Below are 24,846 nucleotides of genomic sequence, written 5' to 3' on the forward strand. Positions count from 1 at the left end.
ATTGATCATTACAATCTCCACGTTACTGTGTGGAGTGACCAGATCTATTATAGTACTTGCAAGCAACTTGTCATATTATTAGTGTGTGAGGCGCCGATGTCTGTCCGGGAGTCGAAGACCCCGTGTCACCGCGCGGGGTTACATTATGTAATTAATTAATTTATTTATTTATTTAGGTTCACCAACAGATTATACGCTACTAGCTTATAAAAATAACAAAATAAGTATAAATTATGGTGTAAATCCAATTACAGGCAAACCAGCATGCATTTTTAAGTTGCACAAGTGCGGGTTGCAAGTTTACAATGAAAAAATATTGTATTGTACTATTATAATGTAGAAGTAACAAGTGAATAAAAAAAAACTAAAAATCAAATTTTGGATATAAATCAAAACAAAGCATAAGTTATGTGGTTTCTGCACTGATAAATTGCTGCAATATTTTTTTGTAATGCGGAGGGGAGGAGTGGATGTCAACATGAGTAGTTTTGAAAAGATTATTGTGCTCCCGGCAGATCCTTTCTAAAACAGGGATCCCTGAGGGACTCCAGATGGAGCCATGAATGTATCTGATTGATACCCGCAAACCACAACTTCTAGTTGTCTGTACGACAAAAACGACGAGAGCGAGCACAGTAAAGTTCCTTGAATGCCAGCGTTATGTAGTTTACTTATTAACATTGAATGATTGACCCGATCGAAAGCTTTACTAAAATCCATATATATAGCGTCCACTTGGTGTCCCTTGTCTATATCAGGGATGTTGCGAACATTCGCATCTGCATCCGCAAATGCGGAACATCCGCATTGTTTTGGACATCTGCATCTGCTTCCGCATCCGCATTAATCAATGCGAATGTTCATGCGGATGCGAATATTATACAAGTAGCGACAAGAAAGAAATTGGGCGGGGCCGGTGATTGACGCGTGCCGGTCGCACGTGACAATAACCAATGGGAGCGAAGAAATTAGTGACAAGATTCGACACGTTTGTTTGTTTTCGCTAGTGCATCATTTGTTTGTTCCTTTCCTTGCAAGTGGAAGTGAATAAATACGTGTTTGTTTGCGTTGTGAAGTGAAAGTGAACTACTTATCGTATCATAAAGATAAATAGGTATTTTTAATGTTATTGTGATACAGTGTGTAAATAAGAAGAGTTTACAAGAAAACTTTATATTATTTAAGACTAATATCCATAAGATCACAGGGTAACTTCTATTATATTACGCCGGTAATACGTTTTATTGTAGGAAAAAATATCGTTTTATGACGAAATTCGTTATTTTTCCAGTGTGATTCCCGTTATTGATAGTTTATCTATCTAACTATTTAGTCAACAATGTCACCACCGACCAAAAGTAATGTATGGGATTATTTTGAACCAAATAAAGAAGACCAGGATAAAGCTGATTGTAAAATATGCAAAAAAAGCTACTCTCGCAAGGGCCGCACCACGTCGTCTTTAAAAAACCATCTTAAGTCGATGCACTCAGAAGAATTTTCTACATTTGAGAACATTAGTAAAGAAAAAAAATTACAACAGATGAAATCTGACGCAAGTAAGTTTCATAATTAATAGTTTTAATTAATTAATATTTACTTGAGGCATTGTTTGGTTAGTTTAATAAAAGAATAGTTTTAGTTGTGGTTTATTGGCTAAGTTTCCACTCAATATTATAGTTATTTGCTGTCATATAAAACGTCAGTTGTAAAAAGACTAATATATGTAATTCATTTATCTACTTTTTTATTGTTTCAAAATAAAACAACCTGTACATAAATGTATATTTTTAATATGATATTAAAATATGAATAGTGAATTACTTAACTCAAAAACTATTCGGCTGATTGCAAAAATTTTATCACTATCAAAAAGTGTACCTTTTCTTTTTAGTGTAGTTTAGCTTCACGCTATATTTAATGTTAATGCCAGAAAACATTAGGGATCCTTCCTTCTTATAAATATTTATAAGGAATAAACTCCTTTTATTTTTATTTTTTGCAATATAAGTTGGACATTTGATAGAAAGGTTTTCTGGTGTTTTAAAATGTCCTCACTTTTTAATTACTTTTAAGTAAATAGTTTTTTACAACGAAAATTTTTATTTATTTGTGTATTTTTCAGATAAAGTTACCACTCCTCTGCAAGAATCAAAGAAACAACTTTCATTAGAGGAAATGGTTCTAAAAGAAAAGAAGTGGGACGTCAATAACTTGAATTCTAAAAAAATTGATAAACTCATTGGAGAAATGATTGCACTTCAAAATTTGCCGTTTAATTTTGTTGAAGGGCTAGGTTTTCGTAGACTGATGCAAGAATTAGCACCAAGATATAACTTTAGGGGACGCAATTTTTTTACAGATTTTGTATGCAAGGAATTATATAGCAAAGTGGCTCAAAAAGTTAAAGGATTAATCGAAAATTTTGATAACATGTCGTTTACGTCTGACATTTGGTCGGATCCTAGCTCAAACGCTTCTTTGCTTAGCCTGACTTGCCATGGAATTGCAGAAAACTTTGATAGATCATCGATAATATTGAAATGTGAGACATTTGACGGCCGTCACACTGGTGACATAGTTGCTGAAAAATTCAGTAACATGCTTTCTGAATGGAACATTAAAAAACAACAACTGCATTGCCTAATCAGAGATGAAGGGTCTAATATGAAACGAGCCGCGCGATTAGCAGCATTAAATGATATAGACTGTACTGTTCACAAGATACAACTGGCTATCCGTAGTTGTTTAGGTTCTCAAGAAAACATAAAAATACTAAAACAAAAATGTAAGAGAATTACGACCCATTTCAATCACTCTACCATTGCCCAGAAACAACTGCAATCAATTCAGGACAGACTGAATCAACCGCACCTGAAAGTGTTTCAAGATTGTGTAACACGATGGAACAGTACATTCTACATGTTCGAGCGTTTTTCAAAGATAAAGGATGCTCTGAGCCTTTACATGAATGATAATGAAATTGACCCTATTCTACCAGAAGAATGGAAAATGATTGAAAGTTTCATTCAATTACTGGGACCTTTTGAGGAAGCAACACGGGAACTGAGCAGCTCTTCTGCTCTTATTTCATCTGTGATACCGATAATACAAATGCTTGAAAAAAAAGTTGATGACTATTTATATTTAACAAGATCGCAAGAGTTTGATCCGATTCGTCAGGCTGTAACGACTTTGAAAAACGAACTTTCTACAAAGTTTTCTAGCTTGGGAGAAAACAATTTATATACCATCGCTACCTACTTAGATCCTCGCTATAAGCACAAATTTTTCACACCGGTGACTGAAGAAAAGATTAAAGATGACATTTTAAAAATGATAAATATTGAGAATGACAATTTTGAATCAGTTAATACCAATGCCAAAAGGGCTAAAATAACTGATTGCATGGAAAATGAAACAGAACAACTAGGACCAGGGACTTCAGGTTTCAACAAAAAGCCATGCTTAAAAAACGACCTGGCTATGATGTTAGATTCGTCGAGTGAAGACGAAAGTCAAGATGAGCCAGAAAATAGTAGCGTTGAAGCTGTATTAAAAAAAGAGTTACTTGCTTACCGTACTAAAAAAAGAATAAATGTGAGTGAAAATCCTTTAAACTGGTGGAGTGTACATCGAGGGGAATTCAAGGTATTATCGCCGATAGTACGAAGATTTTTATCTGCTCCACCGGGCAGTGTTCCTAGCGAACAACTATTTAGTAGCGCGGGATTAATTTACGAACCTCTGCGTAACAGACTAGAACCAGAAAAGGCGGCAATACTACTCTTCATCAAGTATAATGCTCCTATTTTTAAATTCAACTACTGATATAAAAAACAGAAGGTGTTCAGTTACATTATACATGACTTATATTTTTAACATAAAAATAAGTACTTAATTATGTTTGATTACAATAAAAATGTTAATAATTACGTTGTCATTGTTTTAATTCTTCATGGATAGACTTTATTTACATAATATCTTATACATCCGCATCCGCATCTGCATCCGCGGATGTGAGCCTGCTAAACTCCGCATCCGCATCCGTATCCGCGGATGTGAAAATATCGGCATCTGCAACATCCCTGGTCTATATTATCGATAACTTGAGTTGTAAATTCAGTTAAATTTCTTATGGTAGACATTTTATTGCGGAAACCATGCTGTTGAGGGAAAATAGATTTCAAATGAAAAGAGAGATAAGGACATATCAAAGATTCAAAAACCTTACCAAAAATGGACAATATAGAAATTGGCCTGTAGTTTATTATATCATCCGCTTATTCCGTAATGTAGGTAATATGGTAGCACACGTTGTTCACACATTGCAGGCAGTGAAAGCATCGAAGTACGCCGGTTACCAGAGGCTGTGCGACACGTCGTTCCTGGCTCTCATCGTGGTGTGGATCTCGACGCGAGTGGGCATCTACCCATTTTATATCATATGGAGGTGAGCATATCATTACCTGTAACGGAACCATCAAATTCAAATATTTTTATTCAAAATAGTGGTCATAAATTAATAAAATTCCGTGGTCATCTGGAGGGCAAAGTCAAATTGGCTTCGAAGAAGCTGGGCGTCATTAATAGAGCACGGCAATTCTAGCGCTCTACAAAGCGCAGGTCCGGCCACACATGGAATATTGCTGTCATCTCTGGTCTGGTGTACCCCAGTATCAGCTCGATCCATTTGACCGCGTGCAACGCAGAGCAGCTCGAATTGTCGGGGACCCAGTGCTCTACGAACGGCTGGATCACTTGGCGTTGCGTAGAGACGTCGCTTCATTGTGTGTCTTCTACCGAATTTATCACGGGGAATGTTCCGAAGAGCTGTTTCACCCGATTCCTGCTGCCGAATTCCACCTTCGCACGACACGCCACAAGTTAGGATATCATCCCCACCATCTGGATGTGTGGCGGTCCTCCACAGTGCGGTTTTCAAGGAGCTTTCTCCCTCGTACTACAAAGCTGTGGAATGAGCTTCCTTGTGCGGTGTTTCCGGGACGATACGACATGGGTACCTTCAAAAAAAGCGCGTACACCTTCCTTAAAGGCCGGCAACGCTCTTGTGATTCCTCTGGTGTTGCAAGAGAATGGGGGCGGCGGTGATCACTTAACACCAGGTGACCCGTACGTTCGTTTGTCCTCCTGTTTCATAAAAAAAAATTGTATGTGATATCACTTATTGATAGTCAAAAACTACCACGCAATCCAAAATGCCTCAGACTTGAGAAGTACCGGCGCAAATCTCAGCGGGCTTCTTTTTATTCATAAAAAATATGGTTACAAAGTTATATCGACAATTAAACTTATGTGTAACTGTGGTATCATTAAGGAAGTCATTTATGTTATAGTAACATTCACCACACAAACGTTTCTTAACGATTCTTTGAAGTTCGTAATACATTTTCGTTTTGTATGTTGTAATTTTGTAGTTTTCACTTTTGGTTTAAAATATCTTTGTAGTTTTTTGTTTTGCATTATTGTGAATTGTAAACATAATTAGTGTTTAATTTATGGAACTGTTTTGTCTTCTAGTTAATGTATATTTGTAACCTTACTATTGTAAAAGACTGTTTTGTTCCTGAATAAATAAATATTTGTTTTGAAAATTTTCTGGGATCTTTTGGTAAAAGCATCACATCGCCTCACAAAAGACTTAATAACTCGACTGAGCCGAGTAGTAGGCATTATAAGTTTATGTCTGTTCCTGGTGTTAATATTATAGTTATGACAGTTTCAAGCAAATCACTTATGTACATACAAAACATTATCAAGAATATATTGAGAAGCAACAGTCAAGATGTTAATTTCTTTTTTTAATTTTTTCCGTTCCTTTATGAAATACAATACCATAAGAGGTTTCATTCAACACTAAGATAAGAACATTTAAGACCTACCTAGATAAAATACAAAACATGCAAATTAGGATAATTAAAGAAATAGTCTCCCCAGTAGTAAAAGAACAACATAAAGCGAATGAATATAACGATCTCTTCAGGCACTGTAAAATCTTACCAATACACACAAAATTTAATTTTTCAATCATGAAATTCAAAGTAAAATTTGTCATAAAATAACCACTAGGAAAATCACAAATAATCACTTAAAACATTAAAGTCCAATAACATTTATGGTTCGCGCACAACACAATATTTGGTTCCTCGGCTATTAAATGATATTGATCCATCTGTAAAAATTAGCATCACCAGAAAAAATATTAGAGATAAGTTAAAATTGCAATTTTTGAACACCCTGTAGCTTACATTCTAAGTGGGTCAAACATCGGGTTCTTTGTCACCGCCCACCGGCCGAGCGAATAGACATATCGCTGTGCGTGTGCGACGGAATAGCGCGATCGAAAGATAGCAGTGTCCCGCTTTCGCATAGAGATATGAATCAACGATGACCGGTTGAATGCGAATCTAATGATGCTTTGCTTGTAAACCTTGTGTATGTACTTACTTAGGTTTTTTCTGATCTTATTTTAATTATCATTGCGAACTCAACTCATGTTAGCAATCCGGACAAATCTTCGTGATTTTTGGTTGCTGCTTTATTTATATAAATATGTAAAGTTTTAAATAAATATATTAAAAAAAAAAATCATTTGAGAATATAACTGGCACATATATGAAGTGTTGAGGTGCATAAAAAAGTTTATTCCAAATTCAAATTTAACACATACCCCCTCATTTATAATGGTCCGCTAACTTTAAACAGCCACTTAGGAGTGTTTTTTCTCATTCTGACTTAGGTCAATAGAAGAAGACAGAATGAGAATTAGCAATGCTTTAAGTTAGCAGACTATTATGAATAAGGGGGTAAGTCCAACATTAACAAAAATTGCAGTTAATTGCGTATAGTTGATATCGGTCTCTTAAATGGTTAATAGAACGATAACATTGAAGAAATTGTGCGACTTGCACTCGAGAAGTCTGGGGTCGATTATTATTCTCGGATAAAGCCAGAATATCACTATATTGTGAGGACTGTCGTCGGCGATTTCTGCGAAGGCAACGGGAACGTTACGCAGAAGTTTGCTTTGAAGAAATAACCCCTTATGGGGGAGGCTCAGTTATGTTTTTGGCAGCGATTAATAAATTGGACCGTTCGGAGTTAGTCTTCATAGAAAACGGTGCTTTGAATGCACACCGGTACATGTCAGAAGTTCTCATTAACATACAACCCGAATTTAACGGTTCTTGGAGAAAATTTGATTTTTATGGACGATAGCGCTCGCGCTCACCGTTCTGGCGATGTGGAAGCGTATATTCAAGAAGTAGGAATTCGTCGTTTGGATTGGCCAACTCTAAGTCCTGACCTCAAGCCCATAGAAAACATTTGGGATGTTCTAAAACGAAGAGTAAGATCGGTGAGCTCCACAAAACATCAGGGAGCTAAGAAATGTAATTGCTTCGCAGTGGGAGCGTATTATATAAGAAACAATTAACAATAGCATCGATAGCATGCCCGGACAAATACAAGCTGTCATTTTAACAATCAATATTAAACGTTTACTTTTTCATCAATTCCATCGAAATGTGACGAAATTGACAGAAATTATGAAATAATCTAAAGGTTACAGTGGTACAGGATATTTACCTACCTAGGTAGGGCCCGATATTTTTCCAAAAGTTTGTATATATCGAATAGCTCAAGCATATAACACAAATTTTAACTATGCATATTGATATTTTGTGCTCGTAATTTGGAATATTAAAGAAACAAATGTTAGAAGCTTTTGAAATAACTAACCACTACACAAACAAAATTTTATGAACGATGCGGGACTCGAACCCACGATCTCTGGCGTTCCGTGCCAGTGCTCTGCCAACTGAGCTAACCGTTCGAGTGACGTATCGTCATAAAATCTTGTATGCTTTGTTCAACTCTCAGGTTGTAGCTTCATCTACAGGATCTAATTCGCTGATAGTTATATACAGTTGATAACCTGCTCAACCCCAATAATTGCATATTAGGAAATTGACTTGAGATGTCGCTCTTGTAAATCTAAAGAATTTGTTATGTTTTTAAAGTTATAACCCTCACTTCTAGGATTAATACACAAATAAAATTTGAAAACAAAATCTTATGAACGATGCGGGGCTCATCACTACGTTTACTATATGTATTTCATTTATGTTGTGTTAGCTAGAAAGATCTGTATCGCTGTTTTTAGACCCTTATAAATAAAATATCGTCAAGCTGACCGCATTTTGTGCAAGAAGGTGAGGTAACGTACCCGTTACATCTAGATAGACTATGACAGCTGTTTTCGTTTTATTGTTCTTAATTTTCATTATTTCTCTGAACCCCCAATGCTTACTTCTGGATTAAGTTAAGTCTCTAATGGGTACTGTATGTTGGTGCAGCACTTCGGTCCGGGCTCCCGAGCTGGTGCCCATGTTCCCGGCGTACTACATCTTCAACTCGCTGCTGTGTCTTCTGCTGGTGCTGCACATCGTGTGGACGGCTCTCATCCTGCAGATCGCCTACATCACCATCCAGGCCGGCCAGGTAACCCTTGATCACTCGGACAACTAATCGAACCGAGTCAAAGTTTACAGAAAATAAAAGATGCGAAATTTTATTTTCTACAATAATGGCTTAAAGAACTTTTGCCCTAAATATCTGCGTAATGGAAACGATGCAGAGATCTGCCAAAAACTTTTTTCAAGAGCTCCACCAGGATCTGGCAGCATTTTGTGATTTAATGCTCAGTAAATGACCCTAAACCTTACAAAAAAAAAGGTACAATTTAATTTTTTGGGGCCTACTTGATTTAAGCCGCTTTTGTTAGGTTTTTCTTGCTGACCGTTGGAAGTACCTAGAACTGTCATTCGAGCCAGGTCCCGTTAAGTTGACGGACTTATACATGTCGTATTATTTTGAATTAACTTTACTTTTTCTCTGTAGAAACCGCGTCCGAATCGGTGAATCCGTTTTGAGATTAGTGTGAAAAACAAAAATGTTTGAAAAAATATTTGGCATCAGCTACCTGTAGATCGATCGATTGATTTTTTGAAAAAAATATTTTATATTGAGCGCGAGCGGCCCGCTTGCGACTTAATATACTGACGTTTGAGGACATTTCGTGGCTCAAGAGACGGGAATGAAACATCAACACAAGCAAACATACAAACATTCAATATTTCATTTCAATGATGTTAGTAAGGACAAGCTGTTGGCCGCTAGTGCGTAGTTGACCTCGGCGGCGATCGGCCATCTTGATTGTGACAAAAGAAGTTCAACGTTATATTTATGTCACAAATTTATTGAATGAGGCCTTATGTCAAAGAATATGTAATAGTACAAGTACAGAAGTCGCACTGCGCAAAATTAATTAAAGAAATAGGGACTCTTGCGGCCATACAATAAGGTGTAATTCAGATCACACAGTGCTATTAACCTACATTTTTATTCACCTGGAAGTTGCCTCTCTTTTTATCGCGTGATTCTTACTTCTTCTGATTTTGTTAGGATTGTCTTCCTTACCTAAAATTGTTCGGTCTACCTAGTATCAGAGGGCCTACCATGAAATTTTAATAAGCGATGCGATTCCGATGCAGTTCAGTTTTGGTACCTCGACTGAATCGCTAAAATTCGTACGTGCGTTCGTGCCTTCTGCTGAATGGCGTTTGGATCGCTTAATAAGAATGAACGAAATAAATTTGTCTGTGGTCCGCGGTGTGAGAAAGAGATGACGCTCTACAGTAGTAACCTAAAATGATATGATTTTAGCGGTTTTATTGCGTAGAAAATACCTTAAAATACATTTTAAAATTGCGCTTTATAGCGTCAAATTATAAACCATTAAGTCCTTTTTTGTACTTATTAAATAATAGTAATATAAATAAATATAGTTCTTTGAATTACAAATTAAATGTTTGCTAAATTGTTTTCGTAAAAATAACGAGTTATGAACGCTTTGATGTTTGATTTGACAGGAGCACAGAGTACATTTTTTTTAATTCGTACTTGCGAACAGGCCATAGCCCGGGCCCTCACTGCCTCGTCTTAAGCTATTAACAACACGATTCACTTTCCTCTAAGGAAGTAGCAACTTTTTCGAATCGCTCACATAAGCTATCCAGTTTAGGTTGAAATGAACGAACTTAATCAGTTTGCGATTCAATTGACATCATTTTTGACATTCAATTGACATCATCGCGATTTAATCAGTTGATTTGACGTCAACCTAAAATAGATAGCTCTAATCACGTCGTGGTACTAAAAATAACAAAGCAGTTCTTTTTAGGTTGTCAATTGAATCGCAATAAGCGTAGTAGGTTCATGGGAGGCCCCCAGGTCATCTTATAAAAATAGCTCAGTTTTTTCTATAATATAAAAAGGTATGTATCTAATCGTAAATTTAAATCAATTCTCCCGTTGTCAAACCTACATAAACTGCTTTGCTGTAGTTATGTTTTCCCATTTTTAAAAGATCGGTCGGACCGGTGAAGTCCGTGAGTCCCCACTTGATAGCCACTCTGGCGTGGCCGCCACGCGTTCTTACAGACAGGCCTGCTTATGGTATGGAAATCCATAATTATTTAAATGCTATGAATAAAATATTAAGTGTTGATTCTGCTAAGTTCTGTCGGTGTCCATGCGGAATCAACCACCCGCTCCTCCACTTAACAATGGGATAGGGTCCCGATGTACTCTGGACTGAACGACCGGGGTACTCCAGGAGCTGTTGACTCTATGAACTCTGAACGAGAGAACACTGAGCTGTAGGCCATGCGGACGTGCGGACAGTGCATTCTGTATATATAAACTAATTGAACATTAACTTTATTCATACCATTAAAAACAATACGTTAATCAGACCGTCTGGTATTGGGATTAACGACTTGTTATTTATAATACCTGATGGGCTTCACTGTCTGTTACAGATGGAAGGTGACATCAGGAGCTCTTCAGACCTGAGTGACGTCACAACGCGCTCCAACGGGTCTGCCAACGGTGATCTCCACGCAAAGTGAGTGTTTCGGCCTACAATATACAATACTCCTTACCTCAAATATGTGCGAAGGGAACGATGTCTGGTCCATGCGTCAACTGGTGAACGGGTGCTGCTTGTGGTGCCAAGTCGACCTGTTATAGTTAAAAAATCAGTGTATTTGTTGGATACGATTACAAATTATGACATTAATCACGACGCATCTGTACACAAATAATAAATTCAATCTCGAAAGGTTGATACATCTAATATAGGATACGTTATATTTATACAGTTTATTCTTTATAACTTTTTATTAAATTTAATAAGGGGGCAACCCCTTATTCAAAATGGTCCGCTAACTTTAAACAGTCGCTAAGGAGTGTTTTTTCTCATTCTGACTTAGGTCAATAGAAGAATACAGAGTGAGAATTAGCAATGCTTCAAGTTAACAGACTATTATGAATAAGGGGGTTGGTATTTAAAACGCTTTTAACTAACAAAATTCATATATGGGATGCCTTACAAACTAATTTGTTTTGTATATAACAGCCATTGTAAAATACTGTATTGATTGAAAATAGTGGCTGTTGAGTTTCATGTGTGTTCTTCTCACGAGCTCTACGGTTTCCGAACATATGGTACATTCAGTAATTAAATGAAATATATGTAGTGATGATTCAAAAGCTCTTAGTTTAAGCTAAATTTAATAAATTTTATTTGACTGACTGTAATTCCGTTCGCAAATGAAACTTAGTGTTCTAATTTCACTTCAAAATCAAATCAAAATCACTTTATTCATGCAGGTCACGGAAATGACACTTATGAATGTCAAAAAAAAATATTTTTCTTATTGAATCTACCGCTACTTCGTAAAGGGTTGAGCTAATGAGAAGAAGTAGCAAGAAACTCATTGCCACTCTTTTATATCAAGATTTACATTTATTTACAAATCATTTCAATTACAATATAATATGTAAAATGTAACAAAATGATGCAACAAACACACTCAAACGTCAAATAGTCAATGTCTTACACGAGTAAGTCAAAAAAGTAAATGTAAATTAATACAAAAGTTATTGAGTGCAGTAGCTGCATCATCCACATACACCATAAATAAATAAAGGTATTCTGTGAGCATTTTATAAGCGATTATAAATAAATAAATATGTATATATCCATACATATATATATTCTTCTTTCTTACCTAAAATTGTACGGTCTACCTAGTATCAGAGGGCCTACCATGAAATTTTAATAAGCGATGCGATTCCGATTCAGTTCAGCTTAGGTACCTAGACTGAATCGCTAAAATTCGTACCATGAAGTGCCTTTTGCTGAATGGCGTTTGGATCGCTTAAGAAGAATGAACGAAATAAATTTGTCTGTGGTCCGCGGTGTGAGAAAGAGATGACACTCTACAGTAGTTGCATAAGTTTGTCTCTCTTACTCGAACCATATGCGTTGCGTTTCGAAACCCAAAAATGATATGACTTTAGCGGTTTCTTGCGTTGAAAATACCTAAAAGAACATTTAAAAATTGCGCTTTATAGCGTCAAATTATAAACCACTAAGCCCTTTTTTGTACTTATTAAATATTAGTAATATAAATAAATATAGTTCTTTGAATTACAAATTAAATGTTTGCTAAATTGTTTTCGTAAAAATATCGAGTTATGAACACTTTGATGTTTGATTTGACACCATAAATAAATAAAGGTATTCTGTGAGCATTTTATAAGCGATTATTTATAAATAATTAAATAGATATATATCCATACATATATATATATATTATTCTTTCTTTTATTCATCTTCTTGAATTTTTGATTTATGTTTTACAGGAGAAAATAAATCACTCGGGGCTCACCACTACCTGGAACCTGGACCTCGTCTACCCTAACTGTATCGGCTCGTACAGACAGCATACGTCACATTCACTTGTGAATTGAATTAATCTCAAACAACACAACTTAACTGAATTACCAACGATATTGTATAACAAATGGCAGCTCGTTTTATAAATACCTGATTGTTTTTAATTGTTCCGTAAATAGATAGTTATATAGTTTACCTCGCAGGCAGGGACCGACCAGCCTTATCAAAATTCAAGTTTAAATTTTCGAAATGAATAGTAGATTGTTAACCGAGGGTCAGAAGAATCAATTCCCGAGGTATTTAGATGCCCGAGCGCAGCGAGGTCGGCTATAGTCCGAGGAGGAATTGATACTTTTACCCGAGTTAAACACTCTACTTTTCATTTCGAATATGAGGAAAATAAAACTAGTTGTTTATCTAAGCACAGATTAGTATCCCGCCAAATTATTAGAATTACCGCGCAATTCTTGCGGCTATATTTATGCGGTTGCCGCTCAAAGAAGTTTGCGCTAAGTTCACACTGGCTGTTTAGAAAGTTACATGGCCGCAGCATTTTTTTAAATTAGTTCTTTTTTACATAAAACTATTCACAGCAGTTCTATTTTTAAAATTCATTCCGGCCCTTAGGTGGGAAGTAATTTGTGTGAGTTTTTCCCTCTGTATGCAGGGAAGCAGCATTTTCCACCCAATAATCAGATCAAACAACATTACTTTCCGAGTATGAGAAATGAAAATAATTTTTCATTGTTATGTGTCACCGAATTAAATTGGAATCTGACACCCGTCTAGGGTTGCCAACATTACACTAAAATAGAGTTTTATACTCTATAACTCTTTTCAGTAGTCTTTTTTTTACACAATGTAGTAAACATTACTAGTGTGTCATGTAATATTATGCAAACCCATTATCATAACCAAAAGAATCGACTATTTACTGTTAATATGTTGGTATCATCAATTACCCAAGCCACATTCGGATGTTTCTAAACGCAGCTTTTCTTTGGCGTTGCTGCTGTGGGTTCTCTCTGCATCTTCTACCGCATTTATCACGGGGAGTGCTCAGAGGAGCTGTTCGGATTGATTCCAGCGGCCGAATTCCACCACCGGACATTACGTGCAAAGTACCACGTCTGGCATTCCACAACCGCGCGTTTTGCAAGAAATTTCTTGCCTCGCACAGCAACTTTGTGGAATCAGTTTTGCCGAACAGATACGACTTAGGGACCTTCAAGAAAAAACCATACTCCCATCTTAAAGGCCGGCATCGCATTTCTTGACACTTGTTGTTGCGGATGTCCATGGGTGGTTGCCTCACCTCCCCCCATCCCGTGAGCCTCTTGCCCGTTTGCCCCTTCTAAATGAAGGCCATTAATATCATTATGTCATTAAGTGTGGCACGCTTCTTAATAGTATAAAATAAATAATACTCTTTTTTGAAAGTCCGTATTCTTTATTTACCTCCTTTGAAATCAGATATACTCTATTTCCTCCAATAAAAGTTGCCAACCCTACATCCGTTCAGAAAAGATAAGCATGAGAGGAAAAATAAAAAAAACTCGGTGACATTCATTTCAAGTTGGTGCATTACTCTCGAAACATATTGTGACGCATATTATATGTATATGAACTATGAAGGCATATAAAAGGCATTTATTTTTTCAAAATTGATTCCTTCAGAATTCTTTTTGATATCATTTCTAATATAGAAGACACTAATACCGCTTCGGAAACAAATTGCGCTCTGAGAGAGAAGAAGCGGCGCAAGAATTTTTATTCAAATATACAATATTGTACTGTCATTGCTTTTATTATAAAATAATCAGAATCTAGTACCAGGCTGTCGGAACACTTAGATATTCCGCTGTGGAGTAGTAGGATTTGCGACAGAGTCATTTTTTAATAAAACATTTATATTTATTTATAGATAATGCCTGAACAGCGGCTGGGACTTTATTATTAAAATGTATACATTTACCATTAAAGCTATTATGTATCTTATGTATATTGTTTAAGGCCATTATCCCAAGAAATCGCATAACTGAAACCATTTCTTGACGTAAACCGTCAAGAAATAGTTTCAATGTAGATAAATAGTTATTAATTGTACACCAATACTTTTTAACATAACATAGTGTTGTTAGTTTGTCTAAATTGTATTATGTTTGTAATAAATTAAAAATGCTTCTATTTCTGACTTAAAACGATGGCGATCTTGTGCGAGAGAGGTAAACTAGCTCCGTTCGATTCCTCAAGGCCGTTGGCATGTATTAAACCGGTTGCAGACGGAAAACTAAGCTATGCCAAGGCTAATTAAACTAAGCTATGCAAGCTAGGCTAAGCTAAGCTAGAAATAAATAGCGTGCAAACCAACAGCTAAGCCAATGCTCAGTCAGTGTTGCTTAGTTGCTGGCGAAGGATGTCCAAAGGGTGCGCGGGGTAGTGGGAGGTTCTTAGCTTAGCTCGTGTAGCTGCGCATCGGCATACACAACTAACTTACCTTCGCATATTTTAGTTAGCTCATATAGCTTAGTTCGTATAGTTTGCGGTCTGCACACAAGTATGGAAAACTGCGTCAGCTATACGAGCTAAGCTAAACTAACTTAGCTTAGCTCTTGTTCTGCAACCCGTATAATGTTGTTGATTCAATTGTAATGACAATAACCATATTGATGTTTAATACTCATTTGTATCAAAGTTAAATTTTATGTGAAATTTGTTTACGTTTTCCGAGCTCATCTGATTTGTGAAGAATTAATTGTATGCATGTCTGACACTGACGTCAACTTACGGGTGCTTGAGTTAGAATAGAACCAAAGATTGTTTAATATTATTGGGTATTGAAATGTAACAAAAAGATTCATATTTGTATAGTTCTGATTATTACATACTTCAAACATTTGTGTTATAAAATGAACAATACAAAATATATAATGATGGTTGTAGTGTTCGATGATATTATCATATATAAGATCAACATATATGAGACGAGTATACCGCGCATGGTGACAGCTAGAGTGTGTGTGAGCCATCACGTAACATGTATGGAGTTCTGTTGATCACCCGGGATCATTATTGTACTCTGGTCAGTGGGACAAGACCCTAGATATAAACAATTCTGTAAATTTAACAAACTCTCCCTTATACATCCGTCGATGTATAATTCTATAGTCTTCGTGATTTAGTATAGCGACGTTCCGTCACTCAATGTCATTTCAACATGACATTATAACAATATCAAAGAGAATAAATAACATTTTCACTGTTTTGATGTTGGTCATTATAATGTGTGTAGCATACGCTCGGGAACGCTCTGTTTCTAACAATATTTAGTTCACCACAATAAAGGACACTTAAAAGAGACGCCAGTAGAACATGCAATAAAACAGGACATAATATTTTATCATTTAATTCAATTAGAGCATAGTTTCTCAACCTTATTTTGCTCACCGCTTACTGTGAGAATATGTTTTTTTTCTAGAGTATTTTCGTGTATTTTTTTGTCTTTTTAGACTATATTTTTTAATCTACCCACGCCCCATCTGGGCCATCTCAATGCCCCCTAATTATCTCTGGGTCTTCTACTGCCCCCCCGAAAGTCTCAAACGCCCACAAGGGGGCGTTATCGCCAACGTTTAGAACCTATGAATTGGAGATTTGAAACAAAATTATAAACTAAAGATTTAAAGACTTGTTGACTATAGTATTATAACTTTTTTTAATTTAAGATTCAATTGTTCAAAGTAATCAGTCCTGTTTCAATGACAGTGGATCATCTGACGTCACTAACATGGCGGCCCGTCCCTGTCTCAGCGCTCAGCCATTATAATTAAAAATTTAAATATTTTCTCTATGCTATTTGGAACGTTCTGTATAAAATTGATACTTATATTTCTACTATGAATGTTTGATAACACCTCGAATAGATAAAATGTGTCATTCTTAATATTGTTCAGAACGGAGTTTTGTTCGACCTTCACTTTTCTAAACAGACGATCGTATTCCATACTGTGAGATGAGGCCATATGTCTGGCGCCTGCCATCATCCCGCCACTTCAGTGATAGAGTTGGAAGAAGGTGTAATATTGTTTATGTACACCCATGCCTTAAATGCTCTATTAAAGATTCTAAAACAGTTAGCTTATTGCCAACATTAAAACACCCAATGTCCTAATAACCATTACATCATCCAAACGAGTGTTGTAATGAAATCCAGTACAACAATACAACACTCGTTTGGTTGATGTAATGGTTACTAGGACTGGCTTTTTTAATGTTAGCAGTAAGCTGTTTCAGAATCTTATATGTAGAGGATTCATATTATTTGACAATTAGGTATTGAAACACTCATGTGATACTATTATCACACACACCACATTCGTGTTTTAATACCCCTTATTACACAACAGTTGCATAAAAATCTATTACCTGTCTTATTCGAAAGACACATAAGCTGGAGTATCTCAGTATAATTCTCTCGCAACGGCTTGCGGTAAGCGGTGCGACTTTTCGGAACACCACGAGTCAGAGCATCTTACACACTGTTAGTAAATAGTGACGTCACTGTCAGCTATTAGAAAGTAGCGACCGGTCTTGTGAATAATACCATGTGTATTGCCGAGGACGATACCGCCTCACGTAGTTATAACTGTTATGTCCAGTTGCAGAAAGCTTTTTTGCTTTTTTAAAGTTTATGTTCCGTTATATCACATGCTATCTTTAATAATAATATTGACACACTCTTACACAATTAATTATCTTGCCCCAAACTAGGCATAGCCTGTACTATGGTTACAAGACAACGATATAATATTTAAAACAATATACATACCTAAGCATACATAAATACAAATAAACATCCATGACTCGGAAACAAACATTCATATTTATCATATAAATGTTTCTACCTACCGGTATTCGAACCCGGGACCTCTAGCTCAGTAGGCAGGGTCACTAACCACTGGTCGAATAGTTTGACTGTCAAAATGAAAATGAAAGTGACGATATTATATTTAATGAAACATTAACTTTAATGATGCTTTCAGCAACTGGCGATAAGTAATTAATGTCGTTTGTTGAGTATATTTTGATTAACTTACTATACATAGTAATAATGATTGTTCTCCATAACTTCGTGTGTTGCCATATCAGTTGGCAGCTGCGGAGTGACATCTGAAATACCTACTGACTAGCTTCCCTTATTCTTCGATATATTTATTATTGATGTGATACTGAGTGTCTGTACATTTTTATATGATATATAAATGTTTTAGATGTAAATACTTGTTGTGGTTTCTGCTTACTATATGTGTCTTTATACTATAAAGGGGTAGATTGTTTGTAGAAGGTAATATTATAATACAGATCCTATTTTGTACGCGGTATATTTTTATATTTTTTTTGTATGTAAAGCTCTTTTCAGACATTGCTATACTATTGTGATATATAGTATAGCAAATAAGGACCTAATGCTATACTATATAGCATGGCGTTCACATTACCCGATATAATCGAAAGCAGACGTATTGTGATACGCAAATAAGATGAAAATACTACTAAATAAATAAGACAGCCTAAGTAAAAATTGAACTTTAGTTAAGTATGAAACGTGCAGTTATTTGACATAAGTTTGAAATATTAGTAATTACAGTATCGCGATTGGCCACGAAGTATAATCCGGCTAAGTTTGAAAGCGAACAGTTGCTTAGCGTGGATTTCGGCTATCCCTTTTTTTTTAGAAGATTATAGCTGTCAATCTGTCAATGACTGCACGTTTCATACAATCGAGTGAATCACTTTTTTCTTACAGAGTTTCACAAGGCTGGGGATTTGTTTCGCTTGCGGGACATTAATATATCGTACGGTGAAGTGTGAACGTGTCCTTAATAATCTATGTTGCGCGATATTATAATGCTATGAACTATATTCTATTATATTATAGCGTAGTCTGAAACGAGCCTACTGTTTTACTTGTCTAATATCATTGATCATGTTTGGTCGTGGGTCATATTATGTATGTCAACGGACAGATAGATGGATTTGGTGGCATTTCTAAGTGAAACTTTATTTTTGTTAACCAATATTCTGAAAATAGTACACACTACATTCCAAGCGCGTCAGTAACTAAATAACCACAACGCTAAGTAATGAAATGCTACTTAATTCACCAGTAGGTACCACATTGTACCACAAAATAAAATATTACTATTATTGTATCGGGCTTTCTTTGCGAAAATACTTTAAAAATATTATCCGCTTAATGTTATGTCGTTGTCCTAAATCTGTTACTTATTATTTAAATGTGTTAGGGTATACACAGAAGACACCCTCACTATGTAGTGTGAACTGTCTATTATTAAATGGCTTGGCGCTAGTTGAATTGCTTTGTAGTGAACGAATTTGTCGTTAGTTTATTTAATTGTAGAGTTTAAGTTTGTATCATAAACGAATTTAATTTAATCCTAACATCGACATTATAACCCATTCAATTCCTAATAGCCATTCGCGTGCCGTTGAGCGACGCACGAGAGCTCACGGTCACGCTCACTGAGAGCTCACGGTCGCGGTCACTGAGAGCTCATGGTCGCGGCCACTGAGAGCTCACGCTCTGGGTTACTGAGAGCTTACGGTCACACAGTCGCGGTCGTCACAAACAGATTCTACAAATGAGTTATCTTGAGGGTTAATTCCGCCAATATTTGTCTTCAAACAATTCGATTAGGAGATGTTGACTTGCCAAAGTCTGGCACGAGACTCAGTCTACTACTAGTCTAGTCGGACGAGGCGTCCTCGGGAGAAACTCTGGCATGAGACACTAGTCTTGTTTGGCGAGGCAAAATCTCCTGAGGATGCCTCGTGTAGAGGCGAAACACTTGTGGAATTCGTTGAAGACAAATATTAGCGGAAATTACACTCACAAAACATTTAGATAGTTATGAAATTCCGTTAAGTGACGCCTACTTCAATAAAAAGTCACAACAAGTGATAAGTGATCGCTACTGGCGGGCCACCGTGGATCTATTATCCTTTATTCGTATCTGAAAGTAGGCCCTTTATTAGGTGTTTATGATGGCCGATGAAATCTAATTATTATTATTTATAAATGTTCGGGTTAATTTTTTGAACTGTTTAAGGTTCAATGACCACTTATAACGGATGTCGGCGAAGGAAAGAGATCGAACGAAAGAGTTGGAGCGAGATAGAAAGAGGTCGTTGTTCGTGTTGGTTATGTTTTATGGAGAGGCTTTACATTACGAGTGCTCAAGTTTTATTGCATTCGTATTGGCATTGTAACTTGAATAGTTCATAGTTAAGTTCATTATGTTTATTTGTGTGAAAATTAATTTAAGTTCAATTCTTAAGAATATTATAAATATGTTGTAATATTAAATGAATGTTTTACTGTGTATCTTCAAATGCAAACAGTTTAATAAAAAGATTACTCATATGGGTTTACTGTTCACGGATTGTCTAAATGAAATGAATATTTTGATTAAATACTGCCCAAGTCTATTGTCCTCCTGTTAAGAGTTTTGTTCGTATAATGTCAAGAAAAATTATACAAAATATACCTTTATTACAATTCAATCGTCTTTTTTTGCACTTCGCTCTATTTTAAGGCATTTGTTCGCATGAAGGTAATCAAAATATAAATTATTAATGTTCAGTACTTGATCATAAATAGAAGAGTTTGTACGTTACGGATCTTGCGACATGGGGACGGTTGACTAACGGCCGTTCCCAATATACTATCTACAGATAGAGATAAATTACTACCTTCTACTGTCAGTAATTAGCTGTCAATAATCTGAAGCTGTCCCATTATACCCGATAAGTCATTCTTATCGCCTTATATTGGGATGCGTGAATTGTAATTTCTAAGAACCTCTATCGCTGGTAAGCTATTCGTCCTCCCATTGACAGACAGCGTGTACGGATAAGGTGAGTTACCGTCGATAAGTTTATTGGGACAGAAAAGTCAACGATAATTACAATTTTTATCTCAAGTAGGCCACAACCGGAGATAGACTGAATATTGGGAACTGCCGTTACATAGTAGTGAGGGATATCCCGTATAAAATAACAAACTTTTTACATTTATGTTAATGTCAGTGAAAGTTGGAGATGGTAACGACTTCAGGGGTCTACTAATTCAAAAATGAACCGGAGTCGAATGATAATAATGATCAGGAGAGGAACTTAAGCGATGGCTATCTAGCATGCGTTGTGTTTGAGTAAACAAAGATGATACTTAAAATGTTCCTATTGATATAGTTGATTATCTGAATGGCGCAGTGGCCTCTTTACAACATTTTCTTAGGGGGGGTAATAACTTCAAGAAGTCGCCTTGTAACTGTAAGAGAGGGTTAATGGAAAAAAAATTAAAACAAAGACTTTTTTAATAACACTTTATTAGTAAGTAATTTGAGTGACAATCAATAAATCCAAGGAAGTCTTCAAAAACTTGTCCCTGTGTATTCACGTAGCGGATCACGGAGACATTTGTGATATATGCATAATATCAGTTGTCTCATCGAAAATAATACTGTAATATTTGGCCATTTTTACTCTATTTACAATAGTTGTTAATATTTCATCCCCACAACACTTAATCAAATCATTTTGAATTACACTGCTAACATATTTCTTTCTAAGACCCGGAGCTTCAAAATGCTCTTTTAGTTCTTTGTTTCCACTTTCAATTTGGAATCGGATTAATTCTCTGAGATTTCCTTCGTTGGTCCCTTCAGAAAAGTCATCGATTGCACGTTCTACTCTGTGGCCACGGAGCGGAATATTTTGGCGTGCCAGAAATATAATACATTGAATAATGTGCTTCAATTTTAATCTATTCTGCTCGATTTGATTTTTCCTTTTCGAATCTAATAAATTAATAACTTGCAAATTAGGGTGGTTGTATAACTCATTAAAGTTCTGTGCTAACAAAATAGCTTTTTGGTGATACATATTTTGTTCATGATATGTTGAATGGCCGTCCTTACCGTACAATTTTGAATACCTATTAAGTGGCTCCAGAAACAAATTTTTTTAATGGGATATTGTTAATTCCTCCATATTTTACAAATATTGCTCAATATTTACATAACAATCCTTGCAACGACATCGAATAAGTTAACCAAGCAAATGATTCAAAATGTTTGGCATTTAAGTAGCATTTAATTTCTTTGTTATTTTTCTTATGAAGGGAGTATGGAAACTGAAATTTCGCATTCGGTCTAAAGGCATGTTGCAAAATATGGTATTTTTGAAAGTCTGAAAAATTACTGCCTCTTGTCAGGTAAAACCCGATGTCATCAGAATCAAGTGGAACAACAGAATTCTCTTCTTTTTTCTCACTCGAAGAAATGATAAGAGAGCTTGAAGTACTCGAGCTGCTGCATGGTCTTGGCTGAACATCCGGTACAGCGTCCTCACTCTTCTTCTCGGCCTTCATTGTGATGCCATCGCTTGCTTCTTCTGTCGCTTTAAAAAAGCGTCAAGCGTGTTTTGTTTTGGCCGTTTACTCATATCTGAAGGAGAAAATGTGTACATAGATATGTAACAATTAATTCATGCATATTAAAAGGATATGTTAAAATATTTAAAATGTACTTACTTAAAAGAACACCAAAAGCACGAGGTACAACTGTGCAACCAAACGCAGTAAGATCTCAGCACTTAGCGTCAATAACGAAGTGGTGAAATAAACAACGCGACAACTGGCAAAGTTTGTAAAGGAATGAAGGGTGCCTCTGCTTTACACTAGTGTCTAGTTAATGCAGAACCCCGCTCCGTTGAGCTTCGTCCGATGTCGGTTTCCATCGTGCGCGGTCGTTTTGTCTGACCGTTACCCTGGTTATAACACAATACGACGGTAAAGTAGAACCTCCTGTAAGGTTAAGTGTAAACAAAAAGTTCGTTCTCTTCAAATTTCGGTGATAAATTCCCATTTTAAAACGGAGATTCAAATAAATGTATAATTCTTATTGTTAAAAAATAATTGATAGAAATAAATCTAACATTTTCCGCAAGATCCAACGATATTTACGAATCTAAAATTCCATTTTCTCTAGAATGGTCCAGAATAAACCTGTTTTATTTGATTTCCTGCAAAAAAAGAGATATTTCATAACGAGAATTAAGACAAATTTTATGACTAAAGAATTTTGTGAGAAAACGTTTTTGAGTCAAACGCGCGCCGTTGAGCGACGCTCACGGTCACGCTCACTGAGAGCTCACGGTCGCGGTCACTGAGAATTCACGGTCGCGGTCACTGAGAACTCACGGTCGCCGTCACTGAGAGCTCACGGTCGCGGCCACTGAGAGCTCACGCTCTCGGTCACTGAGAGCTTACGGTCACACAGTCGCGGTCGTCACAAACAGATTCTACAAATGAGTTATCTTGAGGGTTAATTCCGCACATATTTGTCTTCAAACAATTCGATAGGGATCCTTAGGAGATGTTGACTCGCCAAAGTCTGGCACGAGACTCAGTCTACTACTAGTCTAGTCGGACGAGGCGTCCTCGGGAGAAACTCTGGCATGAGACACTAGTCTTGTTTGGCGAGGCAAAATCTGCTGAGGATGCCTCGTGTAGAGGCGAAACACCTGTGGAATTCGTTGAAGACAAATATTAGCGGAAATTACACTCACAAAACATTTAGATAGTTATGAAATTCCGTTAAGTGACGCCTACTTCAATAAAAAGTCACAACAAGTGATAAGTGATCGCTACTGGCGGGCCACCGTGGATCTATTATCCTTTATTCGTATCTGAAAGTAGGCCCTTTATTAGGTGTTTATGATGGCCGATGAAATCTAATTATTATTATTTATAAATGTTCGGGTTAATTTTTTGAACTGTTTAAGGTTCAATGACCACTTATAACGGATGTCGGCGAAGGAAAGAGATCGAACGAAAGAGTTGGAGCGAGATAGAAAGAGGTCGTTGTTCGTGTTGGTTATGTTTTATGGAGAGGCTTTACATTACGAGTGCTCAAGTTTTATTGCATTCGTATTGGCATTGTAACTTGAATAGTTCATAGTTAAGTTCATTATGTTTATTTGTGTGAAAATTAATTTAAGTTCAATTCTTAAGAATATTATAAATATGTTGTAATATTAAATGAATGTTTTACTGTCTATCTTAAAATGCAAACAGTTTAATAAAAAGATTACTCATATGGGTTTACTGTTCACGGATTGTCTAAATGAAATGAATATTTTGATTAAATACTGCCCAAGTCTATTGTCCTCCTGTTAAGAGTTTTGTTCGTATAATGTCAACAAAAATTATACAAAATATACCTTTACTACAATTCAATCGTCTTTTTTTGCACTTCGCTCTATTTTAAGGCATTTGTTCGCATGAAGGTAATCAAAATATAAATTATTAATGTTCAGTACTTGATCATAAATAGAAGAGTTTGTACGTTACGGATCTTGCGACATGGGGACGGTTGACTAACGGCCGTTCCCAATATACTATCTACAGATAGAGATAAATTACTACCTTCTACTGTCAGTAATTAGCTGTCAATAATCTGAAGCTGTCCCATTATACCCGATAAGTCATTCTTATCGCCTTATATTGGGATGCGTGAATTGTAATTTCTAAGAACCTCTATCGCTGGTAAGCTATTCGTCCTCCCATTGACAGACAGCATGTACGGATAAGGTGAGTTACCGTCGATAAGTTTATTGGGACAGAAAAGTCAACGATAGTTACGATTTTTATCTCAAGTAGGCCACAACCGGAGATAGACTGAATATTGGGAAATGCCGTTACATAGTAGTGAGGGATATCCCGTATAAAATAACAAACTTTTTACATTTATGTTAATGTCAGTGAAAGTTGGAGATGGTAACGACTTCAGGGGTCTACTAATTCAAAAATGAACCGGAGTCGAATGATAATAATGATCAGGAGAGGAACTTAAGCGATGGCTATCTAGCATGCGTTGTGTTTGAGTAAACAAAGATGATACTTAAAATGTTCCTATTGATATAGTTGATTATCT

At 36.2% G+C, this 24,846-nt stretch overlaps 2 protein-coding genes across 3 annotated transcripts in view; both read left to right on the forward strand.

Annotated features, from left to right (window-relative positions):
- The window catches only part of LOC126974205 (ceramide synthase 6-like), a 60,593-nt gene extending 40,180 nt beyond the window's left edge, over positions 1-20,413 (forward strand). Inside the window, exons 5-8 of the mRNA XM_050821658.1 lie at positions 4,335-4,453; positions 8,379-8,523; positions 10,905-10,990; positions 12,796-20,413. Of these exons, the coding sequence (XP_050677615.1) occupies positions 4,335-4,453; positions 8,379-8,523; positions 10,905-10,990; positions 12,796-12,805 (360 nt within the window). The 3' untranslated portion in view covers positions 12,806-20,413. The remainder of the gene's footprint in view (positions 1-4,334; positions 4,454-8,378; positions 8,524-10,904; positions 10,991-12,795) is intronic.
- Positions 755-3,935, forward strand: LOC126974181 (zinc finger BED domain-containing protein 4-like). 2 transcript variants are annotated; one of them, XM_050821620.1, is made up of 3 exons: positions 755-1,208; positions 1,292-1,559; positions 2,126-3,935. In XM_050821620.1, the coding sequence occupies exons 2-3, from the start codon at positions 1,340-1,342 to the stop codon at positions 3,829-3,831; spliced, it is 1,926 nt and encodes a 641-aa protein (XP_050677577.1). In that variant the 5' UTR covers positions 755-1,208; positions 1,292-1,339; the 3' UTR covers positions 3,832-3,935. The 2 variants fall into 2 exon arrangements, with proteins under 2 accessions (XP_050677577.1, XP_050677576.1); XM_050821619.1 differs by having other exon boundaries at positions 755-1,559.
- Positions 20,414-24,846: the final 4,433 nt, after the last annotated feature.

This window comes from Leptidea sinapis, chromosome 31 (genome assembly GCF_905404315.1).
Source record: "Leptidea sinapis chromosome 31, ilLepSina1.1, whole genome shotgun sequence".
In the NCBI taxonomy this organism is placed as follows: domain Eukaryota; kingdom Metazoa; phylum Arthropoda; class Insecta; order Lepidoptera; family Pieridae; genus Leptidea; species Leptidea sinapis.